General features: G+C 37.7%; 1 protein-coding gene across 1 annotated transcript; it reads left to right on the top strand.

Annotated features, from left to right (window-relative positions):
- The first annotated feature begins 14,330 nt into the window (after positions 1-14,330).
- On the top strand, positions 14,331-16,865 carry sp8a (sp8 transcription factor a). Its single transcript, XM_065285116.1, has 2 exons — positions 14,331-14,403; positions 14,939-16,865. The coding sequence occupies exons 1-2, from the start codon at positions 14,383-14,385 to the stop codon at positions 16,157-16,159; spliced, it is 1,242 nt and encodes a 413-aa protein (XP_065141188.1). The 5' UTR covers positions 14,331-14,382; the 3' UTR covers positions 16,160-16,865.
- Positions 16,866-17,509: the final 644 nt, after the last annotated feature.

Here is a 17,509-nt window from a genome sequence, read left to right as displayed (position 1 = left end):
CACCCGTGTGCGCACAATTTATTATCAGAACACATGACGGCGCGCTCGAGAATCTTGCCGGCCTGTGCATTATAACACTCTGATATGCATTTACGATGTATTCAAGTGTTCACCTGTGCCCGTGCAATTTATAGTCAATACACATTTATGGCGCGCTTGGAAAGCTCACCGATCTGTGCACTATAATACTACCTACATGCATCCCGATGCGCTCGAGGGTGCACCTAGGTTCACACTATTGTGGTATCTGTATAATCCCACGCTACGAACCGTTCTGCCGCATATTATAGTCAGATCGGCCGTTCGTGAGCTTCGCAGATCACTCACTACGTATGTCTGTTGCTAACAGTGGTTATTTAGATGGATCGTTGAAACCATCGCACTGGCTCACGCCCCTCTATGAGCTATGTCCTATATAGAGCCCACTCTGTGCGAGTTTGGCTTCTTCATGAACTTGGTCTACAGGGGTATCTATATCTATATTTGATATCTGCTACGCGGCCGGCTGGTCTTCGCCGTCTACGTTGTCAGATTGTACAGCTTAGACGTCCCTGCCCTACGAGCGCAGGTTCTCTCGGCTCAATCATGCACGCTCATGCGTTTTATGTGTACACCACGGTGCGCTCAGCGAGCTCACCAACGTGACTCTGAATTTACTTATCTCGCACAGCCGCGGCGCGCTCGGTACCTCGCCGTCTTGTGCTATGTTATGTGCCCCCGGTGCGTTTAAAACCCCACCGTGTGCGCGTCAACAATTTATATGGTGCTTACACATTTGCTTTTAAAGCTGTGAATATGCCGGGTATAGGGCCACACGCAGTGTCTCTCCGGTAAGGCACTTCAGTACGTTGTGTATGCACGGCGTGATGGGATTACGTTCCCCCATAGCGTCAGCTAACTGACGCAATGCGAAGTGAACCGTATTGAAAGGGAACGCTTAGGTTACTCACGTAACCCCGGTTCCCTGAAATAACGGGAACGAAGCATTGCGTCTCTTGCCGTGCTACAAACGTCTACACAGCGAGTGTTATTCGGCTGCGCGCTTCAGTCGAATAATATGAGCTCCTGACGATTGAACCGCGCTTATATAGGGACGCGTTCCTCCCGCGCGCGGGTTCAAACGTCATTGGTCTGTACTTTGTACAGACGTTAACCAATAGGCTTCAGTCACGGAGTAAACATGAGTTTCCCCCCATAGCGTCAGCTAACTGACGCAATGCTTCGTTCCCGTTATTTCAGGGAACCGGGGTTACGTGAGTAACCTAAGCGATTTTAACAAGAAAGTGGAGTAATCCTTTAATAAATGGTGGCACTATATTAAAAAGAAAAAAGTCTCACCATACATTTAAATAACACAGAAATATTATCCATATAAAAATATTAAAAGATGAAATGTGACACTGGATCACAAAAGTAGTCATAAGGGTCAATTTTTTGAAACATCATCATATGAAAGTGAACAAATAAGCTTTGCCTTGATGTGTAGTTTGTTAGGACAGGACAATATTTGGTCGAGATACGACCTATTTGAAAACCTGGACTCTAAAATATAAATATTCAGAAAAGTCATTAGCAACACATATTAATACATGTTTATGTAATACATACATACATACATACATATAATATATATATATAAAGGAACTTTACAAAATATCTTAATGGAACATGATCAAAAAATGTATAATTTTGACCCATACAATGTATCGCTATTGCTACAAATATACCCGTGCTATTTATGACTGGTTTTGTGCTCACAAATCTGTATAAAAGCATCACAGGTCCAGTAAGTGTTCACTCGCTCTTATTACCAACACACAGCGGAGAACCGATGGTCAATTAGAGCGTTCAGAAAACTTTAACCACACCGGGTGGCTGGTCAGCACTCTTCATAGATTTGCAAGCAATTTCCCTTTTCAACATGTTGGCAATCTAATGCAATCTGTGTGCAATTTGTCTGCTTTCAGACTCACACAGAGTCGACTCCAGGGCCGACCAAATGACACAGAAGGGAAAACAACAGCAGACGCACTTCAGGCCTGAAATGTCAAAGTGAAAAAGTCAACAGCCGGTGTGGAAGAAGCAACGAGAGATAGAGGACGGAGAGGTCCTCTGGCTCTGTGCAAATGGATGTATGTATGGATATGGACGTGGAACAATCGCTGAAATTACCCAGAATACCTTTGGACTGAATGTGTGGCAATTGCTATGACATTTCCAGAGTTTGTAGTTTTGACGTCACTCAACAAAGAGAAATGACCGTGATCAGGAGTTTCTTCTGCTTTTTGTCCATTTGCTTTCAGTGTTAAGAGATGAGCATTCAAATATTATATAAAGTCTCTCAAAACTTAACAATTCAGTCATTATTTACTCATCCTTGTTTTGTTTTGAATTCTCATGGGTTTGATTGTCTATAAGTAAACAAGGTTAACCATTTATAATCAAGGTCTTTCACAGGTATAAAGACTGAAGGTGTGTGAGATTAGTCATCTAAAACTACTTTATCATTGTTTATAGTCTTAGAAATCTTATACATTATATTTGAACCTCAAGGGGAAATAAAATGAGGAAAAAATGATCAGATCAGGTTTTCTGTGTCCTGTGGCAGAGTTTATCTGTTCAGTCAGCTGAAAGCGAGTGGATGTTAATACAGACCGAGCAGATGCTTTCTGATGGGCTCGGCTCAATCCACACGCAGTTACATTTAAAAAAAAAATGTGCCAGAGAGATTATACGCTCAATTTCACCATCTGAAAGCACTGAAATACTTAACACGTTATAAGGTTCCCACAGCTGTTTTCCTGAAACACACACACACACACACACACACACACACACACACACACACACACACACACACACACACACACACACACACACACACACACACACACACACACACACACACACACACACACACACACACACACAAAGACACACACAACGTTCAGTGTCTCTTTTCCCCTCAGCATTTTTAACATGACATGTTTTATGTGACTCTATCAGAGTGTTTCTAATGCAATAATCGATGTGTGGGATCTGTCATAAAGAGCTTTTCTCCATGTGAAGAAATCCAAGAGGCTCTTAGCTGTACATCACAACATCATTCATCAAACTATCAAAAGTATGAAAATCGCCCATCAAGATATAAACTGAGGGGAGTGAAAATGGGTAAATATAAAACTTTGTTCAAAATCTTGTCATAATAAACTAGAAACTTTTTATTCCCTTAAATAATTGTAGACATGTAAATAATGCAATCAGGGTTCCCACATCTTAGTTAACTTCAAATATAAGGACCTTTCAAGGACTTTCCAGGTCCAATACCCTCAAATTCAAGGACTAAATGTGGGGACACATTTCAAGTGAGAGCAAGGTTACATCGTTTCACCTTTTAAGATACATTGTTACAGTTCCCTTTTGAGGGAACTTGCGCTGCGTCACTGTAGTGACACTTTGGGGACGCCTCCAGGTGTAAGTGTGTCTGAATGTGAATATCAAATTCAACCAATGGTGAGGCTTAACGACAAAGACAGGGTGACGCGGGAGTCAGGAAGTATATCGCTATCTGAAATATTGCCAAAGACGGCGTTACAGGGACGCAGGAAGTATGGCAAGGGAGACGCAGCGTCTCGTTCCCTTCTCAGGGAACAACAGTTACATACGTAACCTGAGACGTTTTCATGTGTCAAACACAATTATGCAAAAAAGCATTTTGGTATGAATCAACATTCGCATACAGAAGATATAAGCATTTAAAGTGAACAGTTTAGCACGTGTGCTTAAAACGTCTAGAATTTTTAAGATATTATCCTACACTACACAGGGAATAATATGGATTTTTTTCCAGAAAACTTCTTGCATAAAATAGATTCAAGCACTTTTAATGAACTGTATCTATGTATGTATATTTTCAAAAACTTCCCAGGGCCTTGAATTTTTTCCCCCAAGATTCACAAACTTTCAAGGATTTCAAAGACCCGTGGGAACCCTTTAAATTTGTACACAAACAAAGCAGATGTGATATATAACTTGGACAGAACTGTCTTATTGCAATTCATATTGGGTGATTCATATGAATTGGATTTAGGGGTGGTGCGTCATTATTGCTTTCTAATGATCATACATTTTTTTATATGATTTACATCTGAATTAGCCAACTCATAAAATTGTCAGAAAATCCAGTGAGGTTCGGTTGAATAATCAGAATTTGATAACACTAATCAGATATAATATATATTGGTTTTTGCAGATATATAATAATGTTTATAATGCATCATTAAGATAATGACTTAATTTCATTATGGATGGTTTGAGTATGGCTGAAATTTTCCTGCATGCATTAAGATTTAAGGTTGAGCTGTCACGTCCTATCTGCCTTTTTTCTCCTGATGTGTTTTTTCCTTTCTTCACGCTTTGATGCACACACTCAAGCAGAAAATAGCACATAATAACAGTTTAGACACCTTTCAATTTTAGCATTCCTGCTTGAAAAGTTGAGTGTTCCTCCGGGTGCCATGACAACGGTGCGGCTCAGCATCAGCACCACCAGATTCTGCTGCCATGGCGATGGAACAGCTGTCACTCACATGGGTTCAAGCACTCCCACTATAACCAATCAATTTAGTTGAATCTGACACGTACACATGTTTCCAAAAAATATGTCATAAATCATTATTAAATTCAGTGGCTTGTTGATGCGAAGAGCTCAGCAAGCGCGATTGCTACCGAAATGCTTCGCCAGATTACACGACATCATTTCATTTTTCTTACGCTGATAGGTGATGTCTTATTATCTCTCCTTTTCTCCTTCATCAGGAAAGCGAGAGCAGTTTTCATCCGATGTCCTGTCGAGCGAGTAATCTTTCTAAGGGTTTCCCCCAAACAGCACACCCACTATATGATGGAGAGACAGAGACAGAACAGGCAGTTGATGAAATCGGAGCAGTTATCACGTTAACTATTACCTGTCAGCTCTTTCTCACCCGTGGTCTGATGGCACATCAATTTTCTGAAGTGGAAGTCAAGGGCGCCAATGTGGCACGGGGAGAGTAAATGTTAACAAAAGCACCGCTGTCCACTTCTTTATTTATGAAAGCGAGAGAGAGAGAGTCTTTATCGAGTCAGATATCTCTCTCTCTCTCACTCAGACATAAACACTTGCTCCTGACTGACAAGATTTACATTTACACACATCTAATCCTCCTCAATCCATGCCAACAATAGTGACTATCTATCTTTATCACTTTACATCTCATCTCTATTGCATCACCTCTCTCTCTCTCTCTCTCTCTCACATACTCTGAACAGAATTCATGTCAATAACATACAGCCACATATAGAAAAACAAAACAAGTCCGACTGAACCATCCACTTCTCCTGCATGCAAATAATGTGGTAAAGCAAGGCTATAAAAGTATAGTCAATGTTTTGCAGACATTGGCAGTTTAAGACACGTCAGATTGCGAGCAGCATTTTATGAATCTTTGCTTTATAAAAACTGACACTTACATAACAATAACTGTATATGCTCAGATCTGACAGATACAAACCGCAGTCACTTGCACACTGACAGCTGTAATGCTGTTTGTCTAATGCAAGCAATCATGACTTAACTTAAAGGGACACTCCACTTTTTAAAAAAAAATATGCACATTTTCCAGCTTCCTTAATGTTAAACATTTAATTTTTACCGTTTTGGAATCCATTCAGCTGATCTCCGGGTCTGGCTGTACCACTTTTAGCATAGCTTAGCATAATCCATTGAATCTGATTAGACCATTAGCATCGCGTTAAAAAATAAAGAGTTTCATTATTTTTCCTATTTAAAACTTGACTCATTTGTAGTTACATCTTGTAATAAGACCAACGGAAAATTTAAAATTGTGATTTTCTAGGCTGATATGGGTAGAAACTATACTCTCAAACTGGCGTAATAATCAAGGACTTTGCTGCTGTAACATGGCTACAGGAGGCGCAAAAGTTAAGGCAGCAAAGTCCTTGATTATTACGCTAGAATGAGAGTATAGTCCTACCCATATCAGCCTAGAAAATCACAATTTTAAATTTTCCGTCAGTCTTATTACACAATGTAACTACAGAAGAGGAAAAATATCAAAACACTTTGGTTACTTTTGAGCGTGATGCTAATGGTCTAATCAGATTCAATGGATTGTGCTAAGCTATGCTAAAAGTGGTAGCGCCAAAACTGGAGATCAGCTGAATGGATTCCAAAATGGTAAGAATCAAATGTTTAACTCGAGGGGAGCTGGAAAATTATTTTCAAAAAAGTGGAATGTCCCTTAAACTATCTTTGTTAAATTAATGTATTAACTTACAAAAAACATAAACTTAAAAGTTCAAGTGCAATTAACTTAAAAATTATCAGTTCAAAATGCTGTAAGAAATACCCATAAGCCATTGCACCTGAACATTTGTAATGATTTAATTTTGGTTAAATCTACTGTTGTAGCATTATTGATGTTTTTATTGTAAATGATAATTTTGTTGTGATCAGTGCAAGTTAATCTCACCTGAAAGTCGTGTTAAAGTCAGGGAAAATGTGATTAATTTATTCATGCCCATGGCACAAAATTCTGCTTTTATTAATGCCTTGAGCATGAATGTCTTTTTCATGTCACTATAAATAGTTTTTTCATGTCCGTGGCACGACTTTCTTTTTTGTGTCATTTTGCTACCCAGTCTCACGAGGTTTTGTGATATAGTCAAGTAATTTCTTGATAATTTTTTGTGATATTATCACAAATTTCCACGTTTTTTCGTGATCGTATAACAAATTCCTGTTTTCGTGTAATTATCACGTATTGGTTACTCAACTGCTTTTTTCCTTTTTTTAAACCACTGTCGCTTTGGTGTAGGGTTAGATTTGGTGCTTGCATTACAATGTCACTTTATACTACTTTTTCTGATTTATTTTTATTATTGTCGCCTGATATTAGGGTTAGAGTTGGGTTTGGGTAAGGATGTCATTTTATGTAAATCTAACCCTAAACCAAAGCAACAATGGTAAGACAAAACAGTTGAGTAACCAATACGTGATAATCACATGAAACAGGAATTCGTTATACGATCATGAAAAAACGAGGATTTCATTACCGCTTGGGGTTGGGGTTAGATTTGGGGTTTGGGTAAGGGTGTATTTTTATGTATTGGTTTCTACATGTATTTCTTCCACTTTTAAAACTATTCTCACCTGGAGTTTGGGTTTAGACTGGGTCTAAAAATGTAACAGAAAGTGATTCTAACCCCAACCCCAAGCAACAATGGTAAGGCAACAGGTGTATAATAATAGTTTTGGTGTTACCAATTGAAGTCATTTTGTTGATCCAACTTTTACTTTTTACAGCGCAAGTTAAGTGAACTTAAATATATACGTTTTTGGGAGACCCATTACTTGGGAACGAGTTTACTTAATCAAACAAGTTCAGTCAACTTATAAGGGTTTTAAGTGCACCCGTGCAACACTATACAGTACAACATGTTGGATCGTGAACAAACATTAAGCTAAAAATAAGATGTCGTTGTCTAAAAAGAAAAGAAAAATCAAACTTTAACCCACATCAACTATGAATTGAGATGAAACACAATGGGGTCACCTGTGCCAGAACGTTCACCTGAGAAGCCGCTCTGTTTCTCTCACACACTTAGAGAGGATTAAAATACAAAAGCAGCTAATATCAGGGTTTCAAATGGCACATTCTCCTCTATAGTGTGAGAATCGCTTCTATTCACCACCATTTCCTTTCGCTTTTGTGAGTCACGGCCCTCGCGAACCCTGCCGACAAAGAGCATATGTGATAAAGAACAAGAGCTTTCTGAGATTAACCCACTTATGTCATTTAAGCCCCATGGATAAACACTCACGAGTGGACAGATGTTAAAAGCTGTGCGTGACCACCGGGCAGCGGTCGGACACTGCGTCTTCTCGGTTTAGGTCTTTAATGAAAGACTCTGGAGGTTCGTCTCTAAACACACCGCTGGGAACGAAAGCGCCTAATTGCCCCCCAACTCCCTTCTGGTGAAAGATAATATACTTTTATTACCCAGAGGTCAGTAGGGCAGAGGAGGAGAGTACAGAAATATCCCACAGGGACAATCGTCCACTACTGTCCAGACTGTCCTAACCACTGTCCTAACCAGACCACTATCCCTGAGGACACATAAAAGGCTGTAACTAATTTAGATGTGTTTAAGTATTTGTCTGCGACCTTTTCTGCTTACCTCAGCTGCAGTTTATTAGCTGGACATGTAAGGACGTGACATCAGGATCCTCACGGGTCTCCAGCTATGTGTGAGCCGCCCATCATTGATGTTACTGTAAAACGCTGTCAATCAATTCAAGCGAGGTGATGAATTTGACGGGAAAACTCTTTCAATTAGCTTATTAATATATCCGTCCATTGATCCGCTCATCCGTAAATCCATCCGTGCGAACAAGAATAAATAAAGAGGAATGCTGTTGCATCAAATCAATAGGATTCAATGTAACTCATCCTCTCGGTGAGATTAAATTAAAAGTGTGAGAAAACAAAAGACCGCCATCATGAATCTAAAAGTGTTTTACCGAGATAACTCAAGACGTCAAACTAAAATGTGTCGTCTCGTTTGTACACATTTTAAGAAATTTGCCCTGGAATTTTCCACCATCCCATAATGAACTGGGTGAATATGGGTGAAACAGAGGTACAATCTGCATTTGATGACATCACTTCCTGCTGAGTCCTGCATGCAATCTAACCCTAAACCGACGCGAAAATGGTAAGAAAATAGGAAAGAGAATGCAACGGACGTAATAGTATTGAAGTCCCCAGTTCGTCAAAAAATGACGCGAAAGGTATACCCTTCGCGTCAACATATGACGAATGGTCAAGTGTTGTCAAATATTGACGACATGGGGTGAGACTGGGTTGTAATTACAGTACAGGTAAGTCAAAGTGTGTATGTTCACCTGCTGCCAAATCAGTCTGTGTTAAAAGAGAAATAAATCACGAGACGCTTTTGTGTTTTGTTCGAAAATGCCTTTAGCGTAGTTTACTTTGGGCTAACTGTGCAAAGATATTAACAAAACATTTGTTTTCCATGAGACTCCAAAGACTGCTTGAAATTGACAATTAGAAAAATTTCAATTACTTTATAAATCTGTCCATCTGTCCATCCATCCATCCATCCATCCATCCATACAAGAATCAAGATGGTCCCTCCAACTTTTACTTACTGTAGTTCAATGTTTTTGGGCAACAATTGTTTTACAAGACAGTAAAATTTAATAAAATTAAATACAAGCTATGAGCATCTTGTACATCTCGAAAGTCTGACAAACGGCAATTTCATTTAACCTTTGTTAAATCTTATGTTTAGGGTTTGTGATGTACAGTAGATGGTTACTGTATGCTTTGATGGCAAATGTGCTTGTTTCTTTTTATGAGATCTGTGTCTACTTCACTCGGAGATAAATTGGACACCACACAAGCCCCCATGCATGCACATTCACTTTAAAAAGACATGCATTTTAAACACCATGTGTAATTAGTAAATTTTCAGATTTTCAAAAAGTGAATATTCATTTAGCCATGTGATCAAAAACAAATTAAAATGTAAACAATTTAAACTCTTCAAAGTTGCCACTGAGGTGCATGGTGGGATACTTTTAATTAGTCTTGAATTTCACATGTATAGACACTTGTTGACTGCAGACTACATGTGCATTAGTGCATTTTTATTTAAAATGCATTACTTATCCTACGTTTATCCCTGGCATACACACTACTCCAGAGGTTTTGACCCTCATGAACAGAGACTTTTGTAAACGCTGTAGGTCCTGTATCGAGGTTGCGCAATAGACATAACATAAACCAATTTGAACGTGATTTTAAGGATAAGTTTCCCTGTTTTACAGCATTTTTAAAGATTATAGAGCTTAAATTGTAGATGCTTTCCTGTACATTGTACAGTATATGGTTTATATTTGAGTCAGAATTATATTTTGGGTTATAATATATCACAGAACTGTAAATAATGTCTGTAAAAATGACAGTATTACTATCAGCTGTTTGCCAGTAACTTACTGTAGACAGTTTGTTCAAAGTTAAATCTTTATCTTTACAGAATAAAACTAAAATAAAAAAAGCATTCTGGGAACCAAAATCTGAAGGAAAAAACAAAAACGGTTGATGAGGATTTGTGGTTCCCAGAATGCTTTGCTTGAGGCTGTTATTGTATAGTTTTATTCTGTAAAGATAAAGATTTGTTAATCTTTAATAATAATTTAACTTTAAACAAACTGTTGCCAGTAAATAACATCAATTTAAATCTACAGTAAGTTACTGGCAAACAGCTGCATACTGTAAAAATTTGCTGTAATTATGCAGCTGGTTGCCAGTAACTTACTGTAGAAGATAAAGACTGAAAATGATCATGTTCATTTAACTTTGAACAAACTGTTGCCAGTAAATAACATAAATGTAAAATCTACAGTATGTTACTGGCAGCTAGTTGCCAGTAATACCCAGTAATACTGTAATTTCTACAAACTTTTTTTATAGTGCACTGCAAACGTTTTTACAGTACTGAATGCAACCAAATAAATAATTTTAATTTTTGTAAGCTGCTGTTGCTTAGAGTGCACTGATTTAATAGATTGATTGATTTGTATGAGCACCCAAACAATAAAAATACAAACTGTTGAATGACTTTGCCAAAGATACGCAAAATATAAACATTATATTGTATCCACACTGCAGAATAAAAATAATCTTATAAAAACTATGGCATAACACAAATGTAACTACAGGAATTATGCTGTGACTAAAAGCATGAAAAATAAATCAAAGCTCTGTTATATTTTATCATGTGAAGTGTAGTCACTCCTTGCAAAACCGTATTTGTGGCATTTTATCATGAAGCTTTTCAAACATTTACATGTACGCCTATAGATTAAAAAGATTTTTTTTAATCATGGGAAACATTGCAGTCAAGTGATTCACAACTTTTGGTAGTGTGTGTATACAATAAAATACAGTAGTAGGCGATAGGCATAAAGTGTCAATGTGTGTGTGTGGTTTTTTTGTTATGTTGAGAAAACACTGACATTAATCACATGAAAGAAATGTTTTGCTGTTGTTAACTCTATTCTGTCATGTCTCTCTCTCTCTCTCTCTCTCTCTCTCTCTCTCACACACACTTTTTTATGATGACAGACAAATAACTTCTACGACACAACAACACCAAAGGAAACTGTTAATCATGGCTTATAACCTGCACGCACACACACACATTTACTTATAAACAGAAACACATACGACAGACGTTTATTGTTTTATAAGAAGTTACAGAATTCAAAGTGAATAATACTTAAAAAGTTTTAACTTTCAAACAAGGATGTCTCCAAATGTCCATTAGGTTGCCAAATCTGTAAAGTTTGAACTGATTAAACTCACACGTGCAGGCACACAGCTGTCTGACCTGTTTATCAAACACACCCTGAATGACAGACTGACTGACAGACACTTTAGACACATCTGACGTCTGCATCACAATGAGTCCAGTACAAAGACAAAAGAAAGCAATAAACACATGTATAGGTTATGGCATTATTAAAGTCATTCAGCAGAGACTGTGGATGAGAGTTTAAGTTTACTAAAATCAGGTTTGGGTTTTAAAAGAGAACAAAAGTGACTGACAAATTAAATCAGATTAGGTCTGATGCTTAATCATAAAACAAAAGTTATAAGACATTTACAGATAAAATATAAATTATAATTATTATTTTATAAATTATAAATATAAAAATATAATGGAGACATTTAAATTTTAATTATTTTTGTATATATTGTTTAATAAGGTCAGTTATATTTCAAAGATCTTACTTTAAGTCTTCTGTTTACAAATTGCACGTGAAAAATTCATAATGTTTTATTTCTGACTAACAAATAATTATTCATTGCGTGTCTTAATGCTTATTTTTACTATTTTGTTTTCTGTTAAAAGCATTTAAAGATCTCTCTCTCTCTCTCTCTCTCTCTCTCTCTCTCTCTCTCTCTCTCTCTCTCTCTCTCTCTCTCTCTCTCTCTCTCTCTTTCTCTCTGGTTTTGTCAGTGCTCGGCGTTCCGTAATAATGCGCTTATTATGAGAACAGGTTTCACGCGGGATTTTTGCAGATATACGTGTGGGAAAGAATGCGCGTGGACATAGACATCTGTTCACACACACACATACACACACACACACACACACACACACACACACACACACACACACACACACACACACACACACACACACACACATGTGCAGGTCTACAGTCAGGGCATCCGTTCACACACATACACGTGCAGGTCACACTGTATCATGACCCCTGAACTCTGCTTAACTTCTACTGAATGTCTGCAAATTAAGCACAGAAAGGATGTTTATAGTAAAAGGTTAAATCACAACAAACTAAATCTCCGAGGAATTTTGCTGTACCTCAGGATATTTTCACATTGTAAAAAATGCAGCAAGTTAAAACTATTTGGCTTTGCAAGTCATTTCAACCTACTATTTTAAGTTTTGACATGTGAAGTTGACATAACTTATAAAAACTAGTTGAAATTGTTTAACTTAATTATTTAATTTTTAAGTTACATAAAATATGTGTAAAATTTAAAAAAACATTTTTATAGCTGTTTCTTTACAGTAAAAATAATAACGATTAATGAAACAGTATATGCCACAAATTATAACAAACACAATATATTACTGTATTTTGCATAGAAACCTGACCAAAATTAGCAACTCAAGAATGTGTGTAATAAAAGCAATATGATTCATTTCCTTTTTAATTGCGAAAACCCGGAACAGTTAAAGTGATCGCGCGCGTCCTGTAATGATCGAGCGCGGTCAGCACGCGCATTAATATCTAAGAAATAAAGATGCGCGTGATTAAAGCTCAACCTTCTTATTAAATCTGAAAGTCAAATTAAATGCGTGATGTCCACGTGCACTGCATGTTGATTTGGTTTTCCTTCTAAGCTCTTATAAAAACTAAAATACTGCACAAATTGCATTTATTACTTTCCCTTCTTTTTTTATTATTTATAAGTTGACCACAGTGGTGTCCAAATGTATTTGAGCACATAAAAATGTAGGATTTGAATTCTTATTCAAACCTGTTAATAAACATTTAAAATAAACATTAAATATGACATTAACTGAAGTAGGCTATTTAATATTCGGTTTCTGGGTATCTTATTAAATGTAAAGTAATTTGTGACGCAGACCTTACAAAAACTAATTTGGACAAAATGTCAGATTTGCTCAAATTCATTACACATAATGATCTCTTCAAGATTGTCAGATCTTGCTGAGATGCATCCTCAAATATAAACTTGTGGCTCGAGCGCATGTTTAAATTTGTATATAGATTTTTTACATTTATGAATTTGGCCTTAATTTTTGTTTTAATTCTATTTAATAATAATAATAATAATAATGTAATGAATTTATAATCAGATCTCTCGAACTGTTATGCTTATAATATGATTTATAATAAAAACATTTGTTTTAAAAAGAATGCAAAATAGCATCTTAGGCCTACTTATTTACTACTTCCTGGACCCCATGCTTATTTTTAATACTTTGGACTATTTGGAATTTAGTTTAGTTAATTAATAGTTTAGTTGATATTGTACAGAAGTTACAAAACATACAGATCAGCATTTAAAATATGCGCTTCCACAGTCCACAAAGAATCATTAAACAAGTACTGATAGATTTCACACACATTCATCTCTTTTATGAATGAGATGAAAGAAGAGAGAGATAGTAGATAAGTTCATTTCCACTTGCTCGCAAAGCTGCTGCCCCACCACGTGCAACACCCACTTCCACACACCATCGTGTTACCCCGCCACGCCATTCACAGACCCATCATGATCTCTGTCTAATAAAAACATAGATATTAAGAGTTTCTAGAGCATATACAAACGAATTTAATTAAGCTTTGTTGTAGCTATCCGCTCATGTAGCTAATAAATCTGACATGTTTTGCGCAGTTGAGAATCAAATGAAAAATTTTAAGAATTATGACGCTTCAGCTCATTAGCATAAAATATTAGTTATCATGGGTATCCCCAACAATTAAACAAGGTCAATGAAAGCTCCGCCCATCCGCCACTCCCACCTGTAAAGCGCAACACGTCACCAAGGAGCTCTACAGGTGACGTCACCAAGCATAGCTTTCGGAACGGTTTCAGCTGATCTGATTGGTCACAAGGGATCCTGTGACTCTTCAAAGAGCGAGCCGAGCGCATTTGTGCTTCTCCAAAACAGCCGAGGGACTTATAAATGTAAAGACATTTCCACAGGTGCACCGACACTCGTGGGATGGCAACTTCACTTCTTGGGGTGAGTAAATCTCTTGTGTCATGTATGGAAACTTGGAAATGCAATGAAAACAATCTAACATTTAAAAAAAATGTTCCAATTAGGTTTCAAGAACTATATTTCCTTGATGCGCACTGCTGGTCTGCACGCGTGGTTTCATTTTTGCAGTAGCATATACTCTTAAAAATAAAGGCTTTGAAGAACATTTTTTTAAACTTCATTTATAAAAAGAAATGGTTTTTTAACACTCTTTGAAGACCTTTGGTTCCCCGAGTCTATTAATATAACTTTTTTTCTGTATTAGTTAATGTGTCACTTGACCTAAAAGTTCTCGTTGTTAATACACAATAAAAGCTTTTAAAACAGTCTCCAATGGCTTTAAATGGAACCTGTATTTGTTTTAAATTGCTTAGCTTTTAAATATTTATTAAAATATTTGCATTAATTATTATTACAATTCGCTTTAGAGGTACATTTGAATCTGCGTTAAACAGACTTATTTTTCAATGCACTTGTTCCTGGTTTTCATCCTGTGACCCATCTGTGTGTTGTTCAGGAGGAACCGAGGGTTGGATCCACTCCATTGGCTATGTTGGCAGCAACCTGTAGCAAAATCGGAGGCTCCAGTCCTTCATCGGACAGCGGCTCGTTTGGGAAAGCAGGATTTCACCCATGGAAACGTTCGGCGCCCAGTAGCTGTTCTCTGTCGCCGTTCGGCGCGCAACGAAACGATTCATTCTGTGCCAACAGCTCCTTTTCCGTAACGGGCACGAATTCCTCCACGAGCCCGTTTGGAAACGACTACCCCATGTTTCAGACATCAGTCGCCAACAGTTCTCAGGACCCGAGCGCGCAGTCAGTGTTCATCTCTAAAGTTGAGACTCTGCAGGGAATTTACCCAAGGATGAGCGTTGCGCACCCGTACGAGACGTGGTTTAAATCCGCGCACGCTGGCTTATCCGCAGGAGACGTGGGCACTGGCACCGGGTCGTCCTGGTGGGATGTGGGTGCCGGCTGGATTGATGTTCAGAGCGCAAACGGGGCAGCGCTCCAAACCTCTCTGCATTCGCCCCTGGGTGGGTACAACACAGACTATTCCCCTCTCACTCACTCCGCGTTCAGTACAAGTCCGTCTCCACATCTTCTCACGGGTGGCCAGCACCTGATGGACGGGTTCAAACCGGTTTTATCAGCGACCTACGCGGAAACCAGTCCTGGTTCAATGACCAATAGCGCAGTTTTAGCCGGGTCACCTGCGGTATCTCTGGTTGGATCTCCCCGCTCTTCCTCCAGGCGGTATTCAGGCAGAGCGACCTGTGACTGTCCGAACTGTCAAGAGGCGGAGAGGTTGGGTCCCGCAGGTGCCAGCCTGCGCAGAAAGGGCCTCCACAGTTGCCACATTCCCGGCTGTGGAAAGGTATACGGGAAGACGTCTCACCTCAAAGCGCATTTGCGCTGGCACACCGGGGAGAGGCCGTTCGTCTGTAACTGGCTGTTTTGTGGAAAGCGCTTCACCCGGTCCGATGAGCTCCAGCGGCATTTACGCACGCACACCGGGGAAAAGAGATTCGCCTGTCCGGTGTGCAACAAGCGCTTCATGCGCAGTGACCACCTCAGTAAACACGTGAAAACACACAGCGCCGGTGAGCCCGGGTCTAACGGGATAAAAAAGGGCAGTGATACCGACAGCGAAAACAGCGTCCCGGGCAGCCCTTCCTGTCAATCTCCTGAAATGATCCAAACCACAGAACCCGTCCAGAACGGTGTTAGTCGCTAACAAAACTACTGAAAATGTAAGGCACATTCATTAAAACAGTCATCTGATGGACGCACGAATAATCTCGGTTTCTCTAGCTGATATCACGCAAGAGGTTGTGTCAAAATAGACGTCAAAAAGATTTTTAACAATCATGCATTGGCAGAAGGTTCCTCTCAGGTGTTATAAGAGATTTTAATAAGTTCATCTAAGACTGAAATACAGCTGAATATGTAACTCGAGCTTAACTTTCTCATATTTCCTGTAAACACATTCTTGCATTCAGTCACGTCTATTGAGGCACTTTATTATCTGAATACAAAAATCAAGGTTTTTATTTCTGCACAAGCGAATTTTCTTATACTATATTTTTATGCTTCTTGATTTTGAAATGTTAAGCCTGACATAAAATCCACCTCTGACCCAGTGAGCCTATGAAACGATTTAAAGAAAATTCAGAAATCAATTCAATAGACAGACAGTGTCCACATGAACAAATCTTTTGTACATTACTCTTAGTTTTTTGTGCAGTTGATATCAGTGAATTGAAACTCATCGAAATGCAAAGTGAATATTGTATATAGAATTGTCTGGAAACTCTATTTATCATTGAGTTTGATTTGTGCTTTGAAGTCTATCAGAGTCGCACTTTGAATCTATATTTATAATTTTAGGATCGAATCAACTCGATCAGTCGGTTTATCTTTTGTTTTATTATTATTATTTAAATGAGCATGTGTATTTGTATTTACTTAAAAAATATGAAAACTTGTAATAAAGTCAGATTTGGCTTGGATATTTGGACTTTTTTTGGGACTCTGGTGTGATCTCTGGTTTGTTTATATTTTATTAATGTTTTACATTTTTTTTTTATTAAACTACGAAAAAGTGTGAAACGCACATTTTCATGTTGGTCAATGATTAAGCTAACCACTTAATTCTGGAATTTTGGCATACATTATTTTTAAAATTACGCATCACTTACGCAAACTTGTATCCTTAATTCCTAAATAATTTTCTGAATTTATAAGTCATTATATGCGAAAAAGAAAACTATGGCATAGTTTAGTATTGATAAATTAAAATATTGTTTGCCAAAAAAATCAAATACAGTTGATCAGACGCTAATTGTAATAATGAAATAAAGTCAAATCACATATAGGTAACAATAATTTTATAAGTAGTTTATAAACGCATTATAACACAGCAAATAAGTGGCATACCATATATAAAAACAAAACAAACAAGTTAGAAATGTTTATCTTCTACAATATAATACATTTTTACTTCTTTGAAACTAATCAAGTAAAAATAATGTTTATTATTATTTAAATTATTATAGCCTATCGAAATAAACACAGGCATACACTG

The sequence above is a fragment of the Paramisgurnus dabryanus genome, chromosome 19 (genome assembly GCF_030506205.2).
Source record: "Paramisgurnus dabryanus chromosome 19, PD_genome_1.1, whole genome shotgun sequence".
In the NCBI taxonomy this organism is placed as follows: Eukaryota; Metazoa; Chordata; class Actinopteri; order Cypriniformes; family Cobitidae; genus Paramisgurnus; species Paramisgurnus dabryanus.
Note: the sequence above shows the minus strand (reverse complement) of the source record. Positions and strands in the feature narration are given on the sequence as shown.

Bases quoted from the DNA above. Each gene is read 5' to 3' on its own strand.
- sp8a (XM_065285116.1), top strand. From the start codon at position 14,383: ATGGCAACTTCACTTCTTGGG. The intron at 14,404-14,938 runs GTGAGTAAATCT...TGTGTTGTTCAG, and splicing joins TGGCAACTTCACTTCTTGGG to GAGGAACCGAGGGTTGGATC.